This window comes from Pongo abelii, chromosome 9 (assembly GCF_028885655.2).
Source record: "Pongo abelii isolate AG06213 chromosome 9, NHGRI_mPonAbe1-v2.0_pri, whole genome shotgun sequence".
Classification (NCBI taxonomy): Eukaryota; Metazoa; Chordata; class Mammalia; order Primates; family Hominidae; genus Pongo; species Pongo abelii.
In genome coordinates this window covers 129,144,584-129,165,821 of record NC_071994.2, presented here as the reverse complement: position 1 = coordinate 129,165,821, position 21,238 = coordinate 129,144,584, and the positions used below count along the sequence as shown (strand labels likewise).

Below are 21,238 nucleotides of genomic sequence, written 5' to 3'. Positions count from 1 at the left end.
GGCAGAGAGCGGGGCTGAGGGCAGAGAGCGGGGCGGAGGGCAGAGAGCAGGGCGGAGGGCAGAGAGCGGGGCGGAGGGCAGAGAGCAGGGCGAAAGGGCGCGGACCGGAGGGCAGAGGGGGCAGCCTCCGCAGAGTGAAGAGCGCTCCGCCCTCGCCCCGCGGCCCGCCGCCCACACAGCCCTCCAGGCGGGAGCTCCCCGGACTCCCCGCCGCGCTTTGCGCCCCGTGTCCCTTTCCCTGGAAATTTCCGCCTCCACATCACAAGATGTCAGAAAGGTTAGCGAATTGGTTAGGAAAGTGGAGACAAAATCTGATGAATTTGATATGACGAATGACCTCGAATGCCAGTTGCGGAAAGGAAGCAGAACTGTTCAAGCTGTAACTGCTGTTCCTGCCCTAGGTACCTGTGATGTTCCACATAGGCTTTTTAAAGCTTTTATTCTGAAATGTGGTCTCTTGTTAAAAACATTACCTTTCGGTATAACCTCTACGTCCTACATGCGTTTGCATAATCCGGGATAGATCCCTGGATCCCTGGTACTAATGATTTAATGACTGCTCAATTTGGACGAAAGAACCAAATTCCACCTCCCCCCCTCGCCCCCCAGTTTACTAATTGTAATTTTGAGATTTTGATCAGCATTTCTGGAATTGGGGGCAAAAATACAAAAATCCACACGAAACTGCAGTCATGATCTCTCCGTGGTGCTGAAGCAACGCTCCCCGCTCTGTTCGGTTACTCTCAGGGAACCTAGTCGTTTGTTTTGAGATTATCATATTCATTTCAGCTTTTAATTTGAATTCTAATAGTAAATGTTTTCGTCTCTCAATGGTAATTTTCTTCTCATTTAACTAGGTATAAAATCGAGCCAAGATGATCAATCTTTTAGTTTTCGTATAAGGATAGCAGACATTTGAAAAATTACCTTTTTTCTATTATTTTAGCGTAGCACTACAATTCCTCCTTTTATTGCTGTCCTGCCACAGGCCCAGATTCTCCCCTGTGGGTGGAGAAACGGTAGCTGGACTAGAAAACCTGAGGTAGATTCTAGCACCAAGCTCCGTTCTCAGAACTACATTTCCCACAAACTTGGACTACACTTCCCATGAGGGCTCGGGCGCGTGCGCAGAAGACGCACAGTGACAGCTTCCTGTCTCGGAAACGCGGGGCGGCCGGCTGCCGGAAAGTAAGTGTGGGCTTTTTGGAGTGGGTTACTTTCTCGGTTCCACAGGGGAAGGGACAAATGGACACACTGCTGAACGGTTGTATGTTGTCTTTTTGCACTCTTTCACATACTTTGGTCTTTTCAGGAAAGCATTGCTGTATGGAAATGAGACCTCGCTTAAGACCATGTATTTTTCTTTTGTGCCTGGTACTTTCTGGAGCTCTCGGCGGAAACTCGCCGCAGTAGGGCCGTCTTTAATTCCATTGTGACGGGAGCTTCAGTGGTCTTTGTACTGTGGAGTACAAAAGTGTTCTGCTGCCCCACTTAGAACTGGGTGCTCATAAAACAGTAGAAGTTGAGAACCCAGGAGTACGTGGGAGGCTGTGGCAGCAATTTTCAAATTATTCTGGGGATTCTCCTACATACAGACCACGATTGCTTTCTAGTGATCATAGTGCGTGTCTGCTAATCCTTTGGACAGTACTCCCTCCTCTTCCCTTTGGATTAATATAAAGTTTATCAAGAGGAATGCTATTTATGTGTTAACCCACTGGTTCCTGAGATTAGGACTTTTTTTTTTTTTTTTTTTGAGACTGTTGCCCAGGCTGAGTGCAGTGGCGTGATCACTGCTCACTGCAGCCTCTACCTCCTGGGCTCAAGCGATCCTTCCACATCAGCCTCCAATTAGCTGGGACTGCAGGCGCGCGCCATCTTGGCTGCCTAGTTTTTTTTTGTAGAGAGACGGTCTCGCAGTGTTGCCCAAGTTGGTCTCGAACTCCTGGCTTCAAGCGATGCCCCCCCCCCCCACCCCACCCCGTCTTGGCCTCTCAAAATGTTGGGATGACAGGCGTGAGCCACGGCACCTGGCCTAATGTATGGAACATCTGATGATGGCTGTTTCAGTTTGTAATTGGTGCTTAGGGGACACACGAATTCCCTCTTTGTGGTCACTTCGCAGCCCTGGCCAGGGTGTTACCTTAAACGTCTGCTTGGGAACTACTGCACTTCTCCCTGAATTAGGGTAAGGTGTGCTGGAAAAAGCACTGTAATGTACCAAGTCCTGTTTTTGCCACAAATCTGCCTTATGACCAACTAGACTCACTCTCTGGCCTATTTAGTTAGCACGGGAGTTGAACTAGGTAACTTTGGAGACTTTGGTAATGTTGGACTTTGAGATCCAAATAATCACTGGAGTGTTTTGCATGTTAAAATCACCATGTAATTTTTGACCTCATAAAAAGTCGAGGTGTAAATACAAATTACCTTTAATCCCACTAAAGAGTTAGGTTTTGATCTTTCCCTGTGTACTGAGATCATCCTGTATAGTTTGATACATTCATGTCACTTAATTTTCACCTTCCCATATTACTTTCCCAAGATTCCCAGTGACTATTTAATATTCTAATATCTTTAAAGACATTTACTATTCCACTGTTAGTGGACAGTTTGCAGTTTCTACTTATTTGCGGTGAGTATATCCTACATGTACCTGAGTTGTTGATTACTTCTTTTCTGGACAAATGCCTAACAGAACTCGGTGAATGTGTGAATTATGTGGCTTTAAATGTTACAGGGAAAATGATTTTCACAGATAGTAACGGTCAAGGTCATTCACCTTTATGTTAGAGCTTTTTCTCTGTGAACAAGCAAACTGTGCCGTCATTCTTCTGGCCTCTGGTGTTAAAACTGACAACTTTCAGATTTTAGATGGTCCCCGTTGGGTCAGAAATATCAAGAACAGATAAATTAAAGGTGAGCAGAATTCCTATTTTGATCTGCACCCAAACAGGCTAGGTTCATATCGGTATTTATGTTTGCGTCTGATTCCAGATGTTACTAGTTTGAATTTCTACTGGAGTAGGAATAGCCTTCCAAATGATGCATAATTCCTACAAAAATCTCAGGGGCAAATCATAAAAAGCATGGTATTCCAGAAACAACAGCTGGCAGGCAAAATATTAATGAAATAATTCTGAAATAAAACAAGTTTGAATCCTGTATGTTATATGGTACTGTTTTGGGGCATTTATTAACAAGTATTTTAAATAAAGCTACTTGGATTTGTTGTACACCTTTAGTAATGAGGCTATGTTGTTAACCTCTCCCATCCTTTAGGACTGTGTAAAAGGCAGGTTTTTGTTCCTTCTTTTGAGCTCTCATCATAGCCCAGGTTCAAGATCATCTGAGGCAAGTATTTCATGAAATAATGTTCAAGTTCATGAATTTCCAAAATTCTTTAATTGGTAACTGTAATGCCCAGCAACTTAAAAAACACACATTAAAGCACAGCAACTCATATCGATAGGTAAAAAAGGTTACAGGACACAAGGGGCCCTTACTAATTGACAAAATAGAAAGACCAGGTCTGTTGTTTTCTCTGATATGATTTATCTTGCAATTGCTGGATTTGAGTGGCAATTTGGAAGTATTATCTGATACCAATGTGATATATAGCTAGGAAAGACCAATGATAGGTGAAGTCCTTACCGTGAAATGTTTCTAAGAGCTTTTCAAGATAGTTGTTTCTATTTAAAAGGGAAGATATAAAGAGCTAGGTTATCTCAAACAATCCTGTGAAAGAAGTTTTTTAAAGATTTAAGAAGGAGAAAGAGGGAAGGGAAGTTTCCTGGGTATGACACCATTTGCAAGGTCACAACGAACACCCCAACGGAGTGCAGACCTTTTCTTCTCTGTTGGTACTAGATAATTGTTTGGGACATATATGTGCTGAGGTTTGGATTGGGGTTCTGCTCGACAAAGCATCTGCTCTCGGACACCCCAGCGTAATTCCTTCCTATGATCTTCACCAGGTAAACGTATTGAGTCCCAGTCCCGTTTGTACTCAAAATACCGAGCTACCCGGTCTGTCTTGCCCCGGTTTCGGCTTAACTGGTCCAGCTTTGGGAGAATAAAGGACTTGGGTCTGCTGGCAACAATCAGGTCTTGTTCGTAAGCTGGAGAGCCCATTCCTTCTCTTTGTAGAGAGCAAATGAGCTGATCTTGAGCAATTCCTTGGTATTCATGTGGTAGGTTAAATTTTTGTGAAACATCAAATGAAGATTCCTTATCTTCCTGGAACTGTACATTCATCAGCCTTTGTCTTAAGTCCCAGAGATCCTGATCATTTTCTGTACCAGATTCTGATTCACTGATAATCGACTCATCTGTTACTAATACTTCCCCATCTGGCTTTCTGCGCAGCACCTTTCTCTTCATCACTGGCTTTCGGAGTCTTTGGGAGGCCTCAGAGACTGTTTCTGAAGGGACATTACTTTCTACATGTGGGTACTGTAGTTGCACAGGAAGAGTAGGTCGCTTCCCTGGGGCTACTGAAGCTTTACTGTAGGGATCATATTGGATAGATTGGGCTTCTCTCCTGACATCTCCTTCACCCTGCCCTGCACAGATGTGGGTAAAAGCTGTAGCAGCTGCCAACATTCGTTCTTCTGGATCCATATTAGCCCATATTTGTCCATCAGGTAGAAGTTCTTCCATTGTTTCCCCTACACTGTAGGACCTTCTGCAAGAGATAACATTGGTCAGTTTTCTGATAATAAATTCCCAGCTCATTGCTCATTCCCTTATCTCCCTTTTATAGCAGTCAAATGGAGAAAGAATGGCTAAGGCCATCATGAATTCAATATAGGGTAGTATCAGAACAGTTTAGAGGGGCATTAACTCAGTTCTAGGGAACCTATTACCTGCTTTCATTTCCACTCTTACTCCTGCTTTCTACTGTCTTGCCACCTTTAGGTCCTAAAACAGGACAGTATAGTTCTGGCATAAGAAAAGCTTGAAACTACATGATATAGGGCATACTGCTTAATGTACATTATGTAACATGCACTTAGGGAGTACTTTATATGCCTGCCATTGTTCTATGTGCTTTACATTTATTAATTCACGTAATTTTCAGCTGTGGGATTATCTGCTTTTCACAGATGAATAACATGAGGCACAGAAAAGTTAAATAACTTGCCCAAGGTTACGCAGCTAGTAAGTAGTGGAGCTGAAATTGTAACTCAAGCAGTTTGGCTTCAGACTGAGTCCCTGCTTTTAACCATAAAAGAGTGATTTGATCTAAAAAAAAAAAAAATCACAAAAGCAGTGTTGTGTTCTCACACACACATATAATGTGTATATATATGCATACATATAATTTCTATGCTTTAATAATTTGTTTTTTTGAGATGGAGTCTTGCTGTCGCCTAGGCTGGAGTGCAGTGGCGTGATCTCAGCTCACTGCAACCTCCACCTCCTGGGTTCAAGCGATTATCCTGCCTAAGACTCCGGAGTAACTGGACTACTACAGGTGTGGGCCACCACACCTGGCTAATTTTTGAATTTTTAGTAGAGATGGGGTTTTAGCATGTTAGCCAGGCTGGTCTCAAACTCCTGACCTCAGGCAACCCGCCCACCTCGGCCTCCCATTACAGGGGTGAGCCACCGCGCCTGGCTGTCTTAGTAGTTTTAATGCATCTTCACTTGCCAGCTAAATCTGTTTATTCTAGTGTCTGAAATAACTTAGTACCCACATCAATCAGCCACATACCCAATGCTAGTTTCCTGACTGGATCTGAGATAGGTATCTACTGTCCACTATTTCCTGTGTTCCCATTATTTTTCTTTTTAAACTGAAAAACTAATACATGCTCATGATAATTTTAAGCAAGGATTTTCCCTCCCCCACCAAGTTTTACTCTCAAAGGCAATTTCTTATGATTTATCTAGAAATTTTCCATAGTCACATGTACTTTTTTTTTTTTTATACCATAAAGGACAACACTATACAACTCTTCTGAACCTTAAAGATAATCTTGGTTATCCAGCTGTATCAGCACAGGCCAACCTTCTTCATTTTATGTTGCATGGAATTCCAATGTATGAATGTATCATAAATTTAGTCAGCCATTCCCTTACTGGTGTAATTTAGGTTTATAGGTTTACTGATGCTAAAACGAGTATCTTGCAAGTTTTTGTCTATTTGTGCAAGCATTTGAATGGATTAAATTTCTAGACATGGGAGAGGCGGGCCAAAAGGTATGTGTATATTCAATTTTGACAGCTGTTGCCAAAATGTTTACCTCCAAAGAAGCTGTACTGACCATACATTAATAGAGCTTGTTTCTCTATTCCCTCTCCAAAGTGGTATACTATCAAACTTTGTCTTTGCAGTCACTTCCTTGAAAAATAGTTCATATCCTTTTGCATTTATTTCAGCTGAGTAAAACTGAGCATTTAAAAATTTTTTAAAAAATATTTTTATAAGCTTTTTTCTTTTTGTTTGAAATGCTTTGTCTTTGCCCATTTGACTCTCAGGTTGCTGGATTTTTTTTACTTTTTCATTAAAACTGATTTATATATTCATGAAATATATATTAAGGAAGGTCGCATTTTACCATCACTTATTTTTTTCTTCTCAGTTTGTTGTTTGCCTTTTATTTTTTGCTGGCAGAAATTTTTACTTTTAGGTCACATTTTTTTCTACAGTTTCTGGGTTTCTAGACTGTTTTGCTTAGAAATGCCTTTCCTACTCCAGAATTTAAGAAAAAAGTTATTCCATGTTTTCTTCTAGTACTTTCAGTTTCATTTTTTACAATTTAAACTTTTAATCTATTATAGATACAGAAACTCAGAGTAAAAAACTAAGCTACCTACACTTAGATAACATAGCCTTGGAACAGATGTGGTGATGGTCTTCTCTAACTAAAGTAACCATCAGTCACAGATTGTCTAGGACCATCCCAATTTTAAGGATGTAGTACAGTTGTCCTCAGATTATTGAAATATTACAGGAATTTCTACACTGACATCTACATTACATCAGACTGACTTTTTAAACTATTAGAGGCACAGAAATCTTTTATCAAAATATGCATTTAATTCAGCTTTAAAAAGGGGTCAGAGTGCTTAATTACCTTTTTTCTCACATCAAAATTGCTTAGAGAAAATCTTGTCTCTAGCTTCTACTTCCAACGTGAAATACAACCATCGGTAAGCTTCTTCAGTTAAGCTAGTTTCTACTGCACCACCTAATATTCATCTAATAAATATTAGATGATGGAACATACAAGTCATTTATTGAAATAATGGAACACACAAGTCATTTATTTGAAATAATGGAAAGCAACAGAAACCCAGAGCAGACAGAAGTAGCCCATATAAAGAAATCTTATGACCAGCTAATTGAACAAATACAATGAGAAATCAAATGGAAATGTTTTAGAGAAAAAATATCTGTAACATCAGTCCTCAATCAATTCAGTAAAGATAGAGAAATGAAATCTATAGACATTCTCCCTGAATTTTGACTGCTTTAATGAAACCTTAATAATGACAGCTGAATAATAGTTCTTTCCCTCTGTGAACTGGCCAGACAGGATGGAAAAAGAATGCTATCTGTGGATGATCAACCCACAATAAAGCTAATGCTTGTATCCCTGGAAAAGCAAAAGTATATTCTTTAGGCATTAAATTAAATCTTATATACCACTGGAACATCATCAAAGGAACTAGCACTGAAACTGTCGTATCCCTTTGCTCTCTTTTCAGACAGGGCAGACCTGTATGATTCGTTTATTCCTGGGGTTGCCGTATCATGGCTGATAATGACACAGACAGAAACCAGACTGAGAAACTCCTAAAAAGAGTACAAGAACTGGAGCAAGAGGTGCAAAGACTTAAAAAGGAACAGGCCAAAAATAAGGAGGACTCAAACATTAGAGAAAATTCATCAGGAGCTGGAAAAACTAAGCGTGCATTTGATTTCAGTGCTCATGGCCGAAGACATGTAGCCCTAAGAATAGCCTATATGGGCTGGGGATACCAGGGCTTTGCTAGTCAGGAAAACACAAATAATACCATTGAAGAGAAACTGTTTGAAGCTCTAACCAAGACTCGACTAGTAGAAAGCAGACAGACATCCAACTATCACCGATGTGGGAGAACAGATAAAGGAGTTAGTGCCTTTGGACAGGTAAGGGCCAATACACTGTTTCTCAAAGCAAGCAATACTAGGATATTCTAGGTATACACACTGAGTACTGAGATTATTTGTGTCTCTAAAACCCAGTATGTTTGTCTAACTCCACAGGTGATTTCACTTGACCTTCGCTCTCAGTTTCCAAGGGGCAAGGATTCCGAGGACTTTAATGTAAAAGGGGAAGCTAATGCTGCTGCCGAAGAGATCCGTTATACCCACATTCTCAATCGGGTACTCCCTCCAGACATCCGTATATTGGCCTGGGCCCCTGTAGAACCAAGCTTCAGTGCTAGGTTCAGCTGTCTTGAGCGGACTTACCGCTATTTTTTCCCTCGTGCTGATTTAGATATTGTAACCATGGATTATGCAGCTCAGAAGTATGTTGGCACCCATGATTTCAGGAACTTGTGTAAAATGGATGTAGCCAACGGTGTGATTAATTTTCAGAGGACTATTCTGTCTGCTCAAGTACAGCTAGTGGGCCAGAGCCCAGGTGAGGGGAGATGGCAAGAACCTTTCCAGTTATGTCAGTTTGAAGTGACTGGCCAGGCATTCCTTTATCATCAAGTCCGATGTATGATGGCTATCCTCTTTCTGATTGGCCAAGGAATGGAGAAGCCAGAGATTATTGATGAGCTGCTGAATATAGAGAAAAATCCCCAGAAGCCTCAATATAGGTGAGTTAAAAACAAAAAGTAAATGGCGCATGCCTGTAGTCCCAGCTACTCAGGAGGCTGAGGCACAAGAATTGCTTGAAGCCAGGAGGCGGAGGTTGCACTGAGCTGAGATTGGACCACTGCATTCCAGCATGGGTGACAGAGGGAGACTGTCTCAAAAAAAAAAAAAAAAAAAAAATTGCATATCCTCTCCACCATAACTGTCTAAATAACGAAGTCACTGATTCTGCCTTCATGAAGCTTTAATCTGAATTGTAGAATGTTATGAACATGTAAGAGGGAGCAGTATATTCTAATTTCCTCTCATTTTTCTATCCCATGAGTAAAGAGGCAGGTGTTTTGACGAGGCTCCTTAAGTAAAAAGACATTAATTTCTACGTCTTTGTTGTTTCTGAATTTATGTTAAGAGGTATTATTGTTAGGATGTGGTAAAATTAAAATGAACAAACTACTCATATTAAATCTTGCTTGTTTTATATCACTGAGTAGTCATCCTACTGTACTTCTGAATTTTTACTAATTTCCTATTTCTGAAATGGTAGGAAAGAAAGAATAGTCAAGATTTTTCTTTTGAGAACAGGCTGAGATAGATACCAATAATTTTACTCATACTATACAAAATTGCAATGCTGTTAACAAATTTGGAAAAAATACCAGCTGTTTTTAATTTTATAGCATTATGATGAAGCCATGTCTTGTTAGCACTGACATTTACCTAACATAGATCAGGTTGATCTGTGATTTGTTGCATTTTTCATTATTGTAATAAAGGTGTTCAAGGTTAGGGATGGTGAGATATTTTCTCAGCTATTAGTCAATATTAACATCAACGGTGGCCCCCTACCCAGCTCCCTTAACGCAACTAACCCTTAGTTTTTAAAGAACTGTTAGATGGCTGCTATGTATTCTCAAACTTTCTTTTCTCTTTTTCTCTAGTATGGCTATAGAATTTCCTCTAGTCTTATATGACTGTAAGTTTGAAAATGTCAAGTGGATCTATGACCAGGAGGCTCAGGAGTTCAATATTACCCACCTACAACAACTGTGGGCTAATCATGCTGTCAAAACTCACATGTTGTATAGTATGCTACAAGGACTGGACTCTGTTGCAGTACCCTGTGGAATAGGACCAAAGATGGATGGAATGACAGAATGGGGAAATGTTAAGCCCTCTATCATAAAGCAGACCAGTGCCTTTGTAGAAGGAGTGAAGATGCGCACATATAAGCCCCTCATGGACCGTCCTAAATGCCAAGGACTGGAATCCCGGATCCAGCATTTTGTACGTAGGGGACGAATTGAGCACCCACATTTATTCCATGAGGAAGAAACAAAAGCCAAAAGGGACTGTAATGACACACTAGAGGAAGAGAATGCTAATTTGGAGACACCAACAAAGAGGGTCTGTGTTGACACAGAAATTAAAAGCATCATTTAATCATAGACAATTTGCCAGGATCTAGGAACCACCTAATGGTAGGTGGACAGAAAAGGAAAAAAAAAAAAAAATTTACTTGCAAGTACTAGGAATTCAGATGATCAGCTCTTAAAAAAAAAAAAGCAAAAAGACTAAAGTCCTATTAAGGAAGTTATTGCTTTAATAAGAAATTTCAAATATTCTGTTATCCCGGTCCAAAAGGATTAAGCAATTAAAGAAGCAAAAAGCAGTCGTAAAATGGAGATGTATTTAGGTACACCTGGAAACCTGTGCCTTGTATTCAAATTCATTAAAGCCTAATCCTGCAAGTATCTGATTTGTTGTGTTTTTCTCCCCAAAGCAGATAAGATATTCACTACTCTCATCTGAATTTTCATAAAGTGCTTCATCTGAGTGTCTTATTTTCTAAGACAGAATTTAAGAATATTAAATTCATTTAATTAAAGATTGGATAAATTGGTTTAATGCCAGGCACAAAGTTACCTACCTGGAATAAAGCACAGTACCTTATCTTACAAAGCATATAAATCTAGTGCAGAGGTTGGTAAATGTTTTAGGCTGTGTGAACCACAAATGGCCTCTATTGCATACATGTTTTTACAATCCTTTACAAATGTAAAAAGCACTCTTAGTTCATGGGCCATGGTGTTTGCCAAGCTTTGGGCTAGTGACTATAGGCAAGTTCTTATAGAGGAGATATTAAAGCTAAATCTTGCAGAACAAGTGGGAGCCAGTTAAAGTGAGGATAAAGAACCACTTTAAGTGTGTCTAAGGCAGAAGATCCAGTTTGTATAAAGGGTTAGAGATGACAGCATATGCATTCAGGCAACTGAATTCTTTAATATGGCTTGAGAGTGACAAGAACGTAGTTTAAAAAGGTAAGCAAAGGTCACATTTGTAGAGCAAAGGCATTCCTTAAAAAGCTTAGATTTTGCAGGGCCACTGAAAAAACTTATATGCCTGATGGAATTGTGTGGCAAAAATATTGCTCTGAGTATTTCTGTGGATGGGAAGAGGGCAAGATTGGAGGCATTGTGACCAATTAGGGGGCTGTTGGAGTAATGGAGGCAATAGATGATGAAAATGGCCTAGAAGAGATTTTTAGCAAAGTGAATGGAGAGAAGTAGATGAATTTAAGAGTAAGAAAGTAGAAACAACAGGACTCAGTGAATAAATATGCTGTTCAAAACTAGGGAGGCTTTCTAGATAACTCCTAAGTTTCAGATGTGAGCAAAATGAGTGGCTGGTAGTACCACATACTGAGAGAGGAAAAATGAGATGGGGCTTTGCTTGTTCTCAAAGTTAATAAGTGATCCTCAAAATATTACTTGTGAACACCATTATTTATTCAAAAGAACTCAGAGTTGTCTTAAATACATTATCCTTTGCAACCATAAAAATAATAAACATCAAAGTTTGAACTCAGACCTTCTTCCTCAATAATAATTTTCATTACTGCAGCGAGTGTTAACCACATTTGGAATTTTTACAAATGCTACCTCAGAGAACGAGTAATTTTGCAAACTTACATTTGAAGGTTTCTTGTTTATTTTACCTATGATGACTGTCTTGACTTATGTAGTCAATAAATTCTTACTCTTCTAGATTGGATAGTATAATCTAGTCAACCTTGAAAGATTTTACTTAAGATCTAAGACCCTGATCCTCTAATTTACAATTCTCCCATGTTTATGAGATCCAAAGTTTTACTTACCAACCAATAATTAGTTTTTTCCTACCCATGTTCAAGACTTCAGGTATACAAATATGTTTTCTATCCTTCAGCTGCTAGTGCAAATAACACATGGGACAATTAAAAACAATACTAATATATAAATAATAAACTAATGCTACATAATTGCTACAGAAGCCCAGCAGGGGGTGGACCACAGAAACAGACTTCACTGAAACAGTTCCAGATTTAGGAAGTAAAATAGCATACAAAAGGTGAGGTGACCCTGTACTAAAAAGTACATTATAATAGCTGTTATATCCTAGCAGAGAGGGAACCAGAAAATACCCCATTTTAGAGATGGGGAATTAGTGGTACAAATTACTTAAGATTTATTCAAAATTGCCCATTGTATGATCCTAGTCTTCTGGATTTGAATCATTATCCCTGCTTTTTGGGACCCAGTCTATCAACACTTCATTATGCCCTGAGTATTCTTAAAATATAATTACTTTGGCCTTTAATTTTGATTTAAAGATCCTCTTTTTCATGTAATCAATGATCATGGTGGAATAACTTAAACATGTAAGTGCAAACCAAGGTTTTTTTTTTTTTTTTTCAATTCCTTACCTTATTTCAATGTATCTTGATTGGCATTTACATTCAAGTAAAAAAAAAAAAAAAAACCTAGAAAAGAAGAATAGAGTTTAAAAAAATTAACTCTGAAGCAGTGATACATGGAACAAAATGCGCTAACCAAAAGTCATTGTTAGGATACTGTGTAGAAGCAAAGGAATCAGAAGGTCAGGGTCTTAGATCTTAAGTAAAATCCCTTCAAGTTTGGCTAGATTATATTATCCAATCTAGAAGAGTAAGAATTTAGTGACTACATTTTTGGTAGTTGCCATAGAAAAAGTCAAGACAGTCATCACAGGTGGAACAAATGGGAAGCCCCCAAATGCAACTTTGCAAAAGTACTTGTTCTCTTAGGCAGCATTTGTACAAATCTGAAGTCTCTGACCCATGGTAAGGACTAAATAAATGTTAGAATAAAGGAACTATTTAGGTTGTGAAATTTAAATGACACTTTATATATATTTATACATAAATAACGATTTGTGAGACTCTGTTTGGGCCAGGAAGATTTTTGGCAGTAAAGCCAAGAGTTAGTTTTTTTTTTTAATGGCATGTGTCCTACTATACAGTGATTAATGTGTTATTTCCTCTGCATTTCAACCGTGTCACACTCCTATTTTTTTCCTTGAACGTATGAAGATGATGTTTGCAAACAATAAATAAAATAGAAACTTTAATAAGGTCCATAGGTAACTGTCAGTTCCTTCTCTTTCTAATATAAAAGATAGAACAATCCTTTCTCTTTAGAGGGAAACTTTAACATAAAAGCTAGAGCAACTTGTATTCTGTAAACACAGACAACATTGACCAAAATACCTAACAATATCTTCTCTTCAAAAATCTTAGTGACTCAGCATCCTAGGGTTAGCTAGTTACAATCAAAAGGATTTCAAGGGTAGAAGGGGGAAAGACTTTAAAATGAGATAAAGGGACTGTGTCAGTAGACTGCTACAGGGAGGCTATTGCAGAGTTTTAACAAATTTCTCTACCTCTGGGGAGGTAAGCAAGCAGCTTAAAGAATCATAGTATTAAAACAAAACAAAACATCCTACCACAAAGGCAAACAATACCATAATAAAGGCAAAAGAGACAACAAACTGGGAGAAATACTTGTAACACGTTTAAAAATCAGTAATTTGAATTTCTCTTAGAAAGCTATTAAAGGGTACACATATCAGTAACATAAGGGAGAAAAGACAGATGCTTTACCAAACAAATAATAACTAATAAACAGGCTGGGTGCAGTGGCTCATGCCTGTAATTCCAGCACTTTGGAGGCTGAGGTGGGAGGATCGCTTGAGGCTGTGAAGGAGTTCAAGACCAGCCTGTGCAACACAGCAAGATCCCCATCTCTCAAAAAAAGAAGAAAAAAGATTAGCTAGGCGTGGTGGCATAAACCTGTAGTCTCAGTACTATGGGGGCTGAAGCAGGAGGACCGCTTGAACCCTGGAGTTTGAGGCTGCATTGAGATATGATCTGGCCACTGCACTCCAGCCTGGGCACAAAACCAAAGTCTGTTTCTAAACAGCAACAAAAATTAATAAACAGAAAACATGTTCAATCTCAGTAATGTGTATAAAAGCATCAAGACATCATTTCAGATAAGATTTTTCAATACCCAGTGCTGGCGAGTGTGTGAAGAAATAAAAACAAGCATCCTTATTATGTCCTGTGTGTTGGGGATAATCCGTTTTTCCAGAGGGCAGTTTGGCATTATTATTATTGTTGTTTTTTTTTTTTGAGACGAGTCTCTCTCTGTCGCCCAGGCTGGAGTGCAGTGGCCTGATCTCGGCTCACCGCAACCTCCGCCTCGCAGGTTCAAGCGATTCTCCTGCCTCAGCCTCCCGAGTAGCTGGGATTACAGGCACCTGCCACCACGCCCTGCTAATTTTTTTTCTATTTTTAGTAGAGAAGTGGTTTCACCATGTTGGCCAGGCTGGTTTCAAACTCCCAATCTCAAGTGATCCGCCCACCTCCGCCTCCCAAAGTGCTTGGGATTACAGGTGTGAGCCACCGCGCCCGGCCCAGTTTGGCATTATGAGTCAGAATTTAAACTGTACCACAACTTCTAAGTCATAATCCACTTCCAGGCATTTACTCCAAGGACAGAAATTGGACAAGAATGCAAACACGTATACATACAAGTGATCACTACCATACTATTTTATGATTATGAAGAGACTGGAAACAAATGTACATTAATAGGGGACTGGTTAAATAATATGTGATACAATACAGCCACAGCAAGAAACGCCACGCATCCATTAAAAATGGTAATGCATAGCGACACTGACAGAGAAATGTGTTCCCAGTTTATTACTGACTCAATAATGTATAATCTGCTTAACTGACGTTCTTTTAAATTAACACACTTTATTATATTCGTAACATGCAATTATTTAAAATACATTTTATAAGGAAATCACATAAACATAAGGTATATATTCATTATGAATATATCTGAAGTAAACCTAAATGTGAACAGTGTTTTCTTTGATGGTTATCTGTGACTCATGAAATTTCGAGTATTTTCTTTCTTCTTTATACGTACTAAATGTTGCTCGGATTGCTAAAAACATGTACATACTATGTTTGCATTCTTGTCCGATTTATGTCCTTGGAATAAATTCCTGGAATTGGATTATGACTTAGAAGTTATGGTACTATTTGAATTCTGATTTATGTTTTTCTTTTTTTTTTTTTTTTGAGACAGAGTCTTGCTCAGTCGCCCAGGCTGGAGTGCAGTGGCGCGATCTCGGCTCACTGCAACCTCTGCCTCCCAGGTTCAAGAGATTCTCCTCTCTCGGCCTCCCGAGGAGCTGGGACTACAGGCGCCCGCCACCAAGCCCGGCCAATTTTTGTATTTTTAGTAGAGACGGGGTTTCACCGTATTGGTCGGGCTGGTCTCGAACTCCTGACCTCACGTGATCCTCCCACCTCGGCCTTCCAAAGTGCTGGGATAACAGGCGTGAGCCACCGCGCCCGGCCTGAATTCTGATTTATAATGCCAAACTGCCCTCTAGAAAAACGGATTATCCCCAGCACACAGGGCATAAAGGCGCTTGCTTTCATTTCTTCACTCTCTCAGCAGCATTGGGTACTGAAAAATCTTACCAATGTAAAAAGATATCTTACTGTTTTTCTTTGCCTGCTTAGTGAGATTGTATACTGTTAGAATAAAAAAGATTTATTCCATTTCGGGGTGGGCAAACACCTTGGACGGTTCCATGCGGCAGTCCACAAAAGGTGCAGCTAGAAGGCGACAAGACACGCTCCGCCTTTCAATGGCAAAGCTCGCAGTCGCCCCGCCTGGCCGTGGGCGTGGCTAGGACCCAGGTCGCTAGCGGCCTTCGGGACTCCGCTCCAGCCCTGGGGCCGTCCCCGGCCTCCGCCTGGTCCCAGGGGCGCGGCCCAGGAGCTCAGAGAGACCACCGGGGCAAAGACCGCGGCGGTGGCCAGCGCACACCGTTACCTCCAGGGGCCGCGGCCCGCCGCGCACATCGCCTGTAGCTCACGCTGCCCCGGCCGCCTTCCTCAGGAACGCAGAGGTTGGGGACGGCTCGCCAGGCAGGACCTGGAATCCAGGGAGGGAAGCTGCCACTCCGCACCGTCCCGACGGTGGGAAAAGGAACGAGGGCTCCCGCCGCAGTGGGCCGGCAGCCACCAGGTCCCCGCGTCCCTCCGCTTCCGGCCTTCGCCCGGCTTACCCGCGTCGCCGAAGTCCGCTCTCTGCACAGCGTCCTGCCAGTCGCCAGCAAAGCACCGCAGATTGTCAGCTTTCGCGAAACTCGCGCAGGCGCACTGCCGGCCCACGCGCCGAGCCTGCCGTTAACCGCCGTTCGCCGAGGTTTAAATCCAGAGAGCGAACCGGCACCCTTGGCCCTGTCCGCCCTCCCTCTTATTGGTCCTGAGGGTAAACGTCCTCCAAGTCTGCATCCTGATTGGCGCACATTTTCTCTGGGCCTTCTCCGCCGGCCGGAGCATGCCCGGGATTTCCAATGCGGCCTTAAAAATATCCGAGCCCGCCTAGCTGAGGCGCGCAGGCAGCAGCCGTTGCTGCGACGCTTCTGGTGTACTAAATCTGGAGGGGAGGTTGGGCCCTCGAAGAGAAGACCCTCAAAGCTTGGTTTACGGCGACGTAGCTGCCTTTTTGGAGAGGCCGCCTAACGTTCTGCCACTTCATTGGAACTAGCCTCCGCCCTTCTCAACTCCTGGCTGCTGCGGTGCCAGTGGTGCCGGGAGACGAGGGCGCTCAGGCACGGTTCGAACAGTCTGGGGTGAGTCCGCCTGTGCGCTCTAGACGTGCCCCTGGGGCCTGACAGAGCGGCTGTATGAAACCCCGGCGCACTGAGCTCTTCCTTTCTTTCCTCTGCATGGTGTGCAGAGCCCTGGCGTGACCCGTGGCTGCGTCTCCACAGCTCCTCCCACGTGTGCTCCAGCCACCGACTGCCTTGCTCCAACATGCACTTGTTTTCTTTTGGAATGTGCCTGTCTCCTTCACATGGTGTTACTCTAAGCTTTTTTTTTTTTTGAGACGGAGTTTCCCTCTTGTCCAGTTGCCCAGTCTGGAGTGTAGTGACGCGATTTCAGCTCTCTCTAACCTCCGCCTCCCGGCTTCAAGCGATTCTCCTGCCTCAGCCTCCTCTCGAGCAGCTGGGATTACGGGCGTGCACCACCATGCCCGGCTAATTTTGTGTTTTTAGTAGAGATGGGTTTTCACCATGTTAGCCAGGTGATTCTACCCCCTCGGCCTCCCAGAGTGCTGGGATTACAGTTGTGAGCCTCTGCGCCCAGCCACTAATTTTTTTTTCTTAACCCGACGTTTTAACTCTTTTTGCATCTGTACTTGTTAAAAAAAAAAAAAAAAAAAATCTAGTGCTTGGGGATTGCTGAGGGTGAGATCTGTAAAAGCAAGAGGAGAGGCCCCCAGGGTTCAGTATCCTAGTCAATACCAAGCAAACCTATCTTGATTGGTCCTGAGTCCTGAGCATTGCATTTTCCACCTTAAACAAATAGGTGCTAGTTGTCAAGTTCAACTTACACCATTTCTTAAATCCAGGATTCAGTGGGAAGGAAGAAATGTTTAATCCTTTTCCTCCAAACACTTCGTATTATCTCTTACTCTCCCTCTTTGCCTCAGGGCCTTTGTGCTACCTCTAAGGCGCTTTGAATTTGTGGGAGGAAGAAAATGGAATGAACAAAGGAGGGAAGATGACAGAAGTAGGTTGTGGAGATTTGAGTGACTGCCCCTACATCTGCAATATCATAACACTCCTTTAGTGCAGCAGTCCCAACCTTTTTGGCACTAGAGACAGGTTTCATGGAAGACAATTTTTCCATGGCTCAGAGAGGGGGTATGGTTTTGGGATGACTCAAGCGCATTACATTTATTGTGCACTTTATTTCTATTATTATTACATAGTAACATATAATGAAATAATTATGCAACTCACTGTAATGTAGAATCAGTGGGAGCCCTGAGCTTGTTTTTCTGCAACTAGATGGTCCCATCTAGGGGTGATGGGAGACAGTGACAGGTCATCAGGCATTAGATTCTCATAAGGAGCATGCAACCTGGATCCCTGGCTTGCATAGTTCACAATAGGGTTCACGCTCTTGTGTGACTCTAACACCCCTGTTCATCTGACGGAAGGCAGAGCTCAGGCAGTAATGCCAGATGGGGAGTGGCTGTAAAAAAACAGATGAAGCTCCTACGGCTCACCCCCTGCCTTGCGGCCTGGTTCCTAGGTGCCTGTCCGTGGCCTGGGGGTTGGGGAACTTTGTTTTAGTGCACATATTCTTTTCTTTCCATAGGAGCAAATTTAATATGCTCAGGTTTTATCTTATGCCAGCATGACGTTTTCTTTGGCTTTGAATCTCCAATCTGTCTTAGAAACCAAAGAGTAGATGGAATCATTTTTCTTCCAGCTTTGAACATCAGCATACTCCTTATGGATTCCCCAATTCGTTTCTTTTTCTTTTTTTTTAAATTTTTTTTGAGACAGAGTCTCTCTCTGTAGCCCAGGCTGGGGTGCAGTGGCACGATCTTGGCTCACTGCAACCTCCACCTCCCAGGTTCAAATGATTTTCATGCCTCAGCCTCCTGAGTAGCTGGGACTACAGGCGTGTGCCACCACGCCCAGCTAACTTTTGTATTTTCAGTAGAGACAGGGTTTCATCATATTGGCCAGGCTAGTCTTGAACTCTGACCTCAAGCGATCCACCGGCCTCCACCTTCCAAAGTGCTGGGATTTCCAGCGTGAGCCACCGTGTGCAGCTCCAATTAGTTTCTTGTTATCCTTTATATTAAATTTTGATCTTTGAAAACGTTTGATACATAGCAACTTGAAGGATCTACTCCTGAATATTTCATATTTCAAGTGGTATCTTGTGTTCTACCCAGCCCTGGTTTTTTTGTGGATTACTTAGTCCTCCAATTTTTCTTAGATCTGATTTAATAATGCTTGTGGTTCCCAGAAATCTACTGAACCCAGGTCAAACCTTAAACAAGAAGCTTTAACCAAGACCACTTAAAATACAGTATACAGAGGAAAATCCTACTCTGCAAACCAAATCTCATCTTAAAAATTTGTTATGGAAAATTTCAAACAAATGTTAAAAAACCATACATAATGAAGCCCAGTGAACTCAATACCAGATTCAGCAATGATTAACTTATGACCAGTCTTGTTGCTTCTATATCACTAACCACATACCTTGTCTTGTATTATTTTGAAGCAAATACCAAGTATCTGAAATCTAAATATTTCAGTATGATCTCTGAAAAATAAAAGGACCTTTTAAAAGCATAACATAATACTATTATCACACCTGAAGTAGTTAATATATTTTCTTACTATCATCAAATATCCAGAGTTCAATTTTCTACTTGTCTTTCTTTTTTTAAAGTTTGCTTAACTGGGTCAGGATCCAGTCAAATCCACATGATATGTCAAATCCATATGTTCTTTAACTTTCTTTTATTCTTTAAATTTCTCCCTCATTTTTTTCCTTGCAATTTATTTGTTGAAGGAACCAGGTTATTGGTCCTGTACAATCTCCCACAATCTGGATTTTGCTGATTACATCTAAGCGGTGTGGTTGAACATGGCTTCCTTACCTTTTGATTGCAGCACAGCTCTCTTCCGTATGCTTTCCCTAATTAGGTGGTGTTGGTTTATCAACCCATCAACTTCTTTATGAACTCAAATACTGCTTTCAACTGGTTATATCATCATGCTTGTTAACCACTCTTTTTTTTTTTTGAGATAGAATCTTGCTCTTGTTGCCCAGGCTGGAGTGCAATGGTGTGATCTCGACTCACTGCAGCCTCCATCTCCCGGGTTCAAGTGATTCTCCTGCCTCAGCCTCCTGAGTAGCTGGTATTACAGGCGCGTGGCACCATGCCCAGCTAATTTTGGTATTTTTAATAGAGATGGGGTTTCGCCATGTTGGCCAGGCTGATCTTGAACTCCTAACCTCAGGTGATCTGCCCGCCTTGGCCTCCCAAAGTGTGAGGATTACAGGGGTGAGCCACCACGCCTGGCCAAGTTAACCACTCCCTTATGATATCTTTGCTTACCTCACCTCTTTGTTGACATTTTCAGACAAACTTTTCAACTATATTCCTCCCTTATCTGACTAATTACATCCTGTCCCTAATATTTTCAATTCTTCTCTGTTTAAGTCTTCTCAGTATTGGAGGCAGAACAATAATGGCATAAAGAATAACAAAATGAAAATAACCAGCTTTCACTTGACACTGCTGCTCCCTTCTGTCAGCCTTTTTGTCCATCCTCTCTCCCCTATTTTCTTTGCTCAGTTGCTCCTTAAGTCCCTGCATTCTGGATTCTACCCTCATCAGTATATTCAAACTGTACTTTCAAAGGTCACCAGTGATCTTGGTAGTCAGCTCCAATTGTCTTGCTCAGCCCTCATTCTTTTTTACTTCTTAAAAGTATTTGATAAAAAGGCGGGCGCGCGTTGGCTCATGCCTGTAATATCAGCACTTTGGGCGGCCGAGGCAGGTGGATCACGAGGTCAGGAGATCAAGACCATCCTGGCTAATATGGTGAAACCCCGTCTCTACTAAAACTACAAAAAATTAGCCAGGCGTGGTGGCCGGCGCCTATAGTCCCACCTACTCGGGAGGCTGAGGCAGGAGAATTGCGTGAAACTGGGAGGCGGAGCTTGCAGTGAGCCGAGGAGATGGTGCCACTGCAGTCCAGCCTGGACGACAGAGCGAGACTCGGTCTCCAAAAAAAAAAATAAATAAATAAATAAAATAATAAATAAAAAATTTAAAAAAAGTATTTGATAATCAATTCTGCAAATATTTAATGAACATCTGTGGTAAGTACTGTGCTATGTCTTGGTGATTTGATAGTGAATAAAAAGACACAATTTCTGCCCTTATGGAGCTTTTGGTCTGATAAGAGAAATTGACGTTGATCAAACAATCACAAATTACAGTTGTCCCTCAGTATAATCTGGGTGTTGTTTTCAGGGCCCCTGCATATACCAAAAATCCATGTATACTTAAGTCCTAAAGTTAGACCTACAAAACCCACTTATATGAAAAGGTTGGCCCTCTGTATACCCAGGTTTCACATCTCTCAAATACTGTATTTTCCATTGCCTTTTGTTGAAAAAAATTCACGTATAAG

General features: G+C 41.5%; 2 protein-coding genes across 14 annotated transcripts; one reads left to right on the top strand and one right to left on the bottom strand.

Annotated features, from left to right (window-relative positions):
• Positions 1–17: 17 nt before the first annotated feature.
• Positions 18–10,575, top strand: PUS3 (pseudouridine synthase 3). Of its 4 annotated transcripts, XM_054525384.2 has the most exons (6): positions 18–401; positions 989–1,188; positions 3,283–3,354; positions 7,720–8,143; positions 8,261–8,826; positions 9,763–10,575. In XM_054525384.2, exons 4-6 carry the CDS (start codon positions 7,766–7,768, stop codon positions 10,262–10,264), a joined length of 1,446 nt encoding a protein of 481 aa, XP_054381359.1. In that variant the 5' UTR covers positions 18–401; positions 989–1,188; positions 3,283–3,354; positions 7,720–7,765; the 3' UTR covers positions 10,265–10,575. The 4 variants fall into 4 exon arrangements, with proteins under 4 accessions (XP_054381359.1, XP_054381356.1, XP_009245504.1 ...); XM_054525381.1 differs by lacking the exon at positions 3,283–3,354 and having other exon boundaries at positions 30–401; XM_009247229.4 differs by lacking the exons at positions 18–401; positions 3,283–3,354 and having other exon boundaries at positions 1,184–1,267.
• HYLS1 (HYLS1 centriolar and ciliogenesis associated) lies at positions 3,387–20,823 on the bottom strand. 10 transcript variants are annotated; one of them, XM_054525386.2, is made up of 3 exons: positions 16,045–17,190; positions 12,567–12,623; positions 3,387–4,687 (listed from the first exon to the last, which is right to left on the bottom strand). In XM_054525386.2, the coding sequence occupies exons 1-3, from the start codon at positions 16,071–16,073 to the stop codon at positions 3,763–3,765; spliced, it is 1,011 nt and encodes a 336-aa protein (XP_054381361.1). In that variant the 5' UTR covers positions 16,074–17,190; the 3' UTR covers positions 3,387–3,762. The 10 variants fall into 10 exon arrangements, with proteins under 10 accessions (XP_054381361.1, XP_009245505.1, XP_063567557.1 ...); XM_009247230.3 differs by having other exon boundaries at positions 16,280–16,355; XM_063711487.1 differs by having other exon boundaries at positions 3,387–4,684; positions 16,280–16,337.
• Positions 20,824–21,238: the final 415 nt, after the last annotated feature.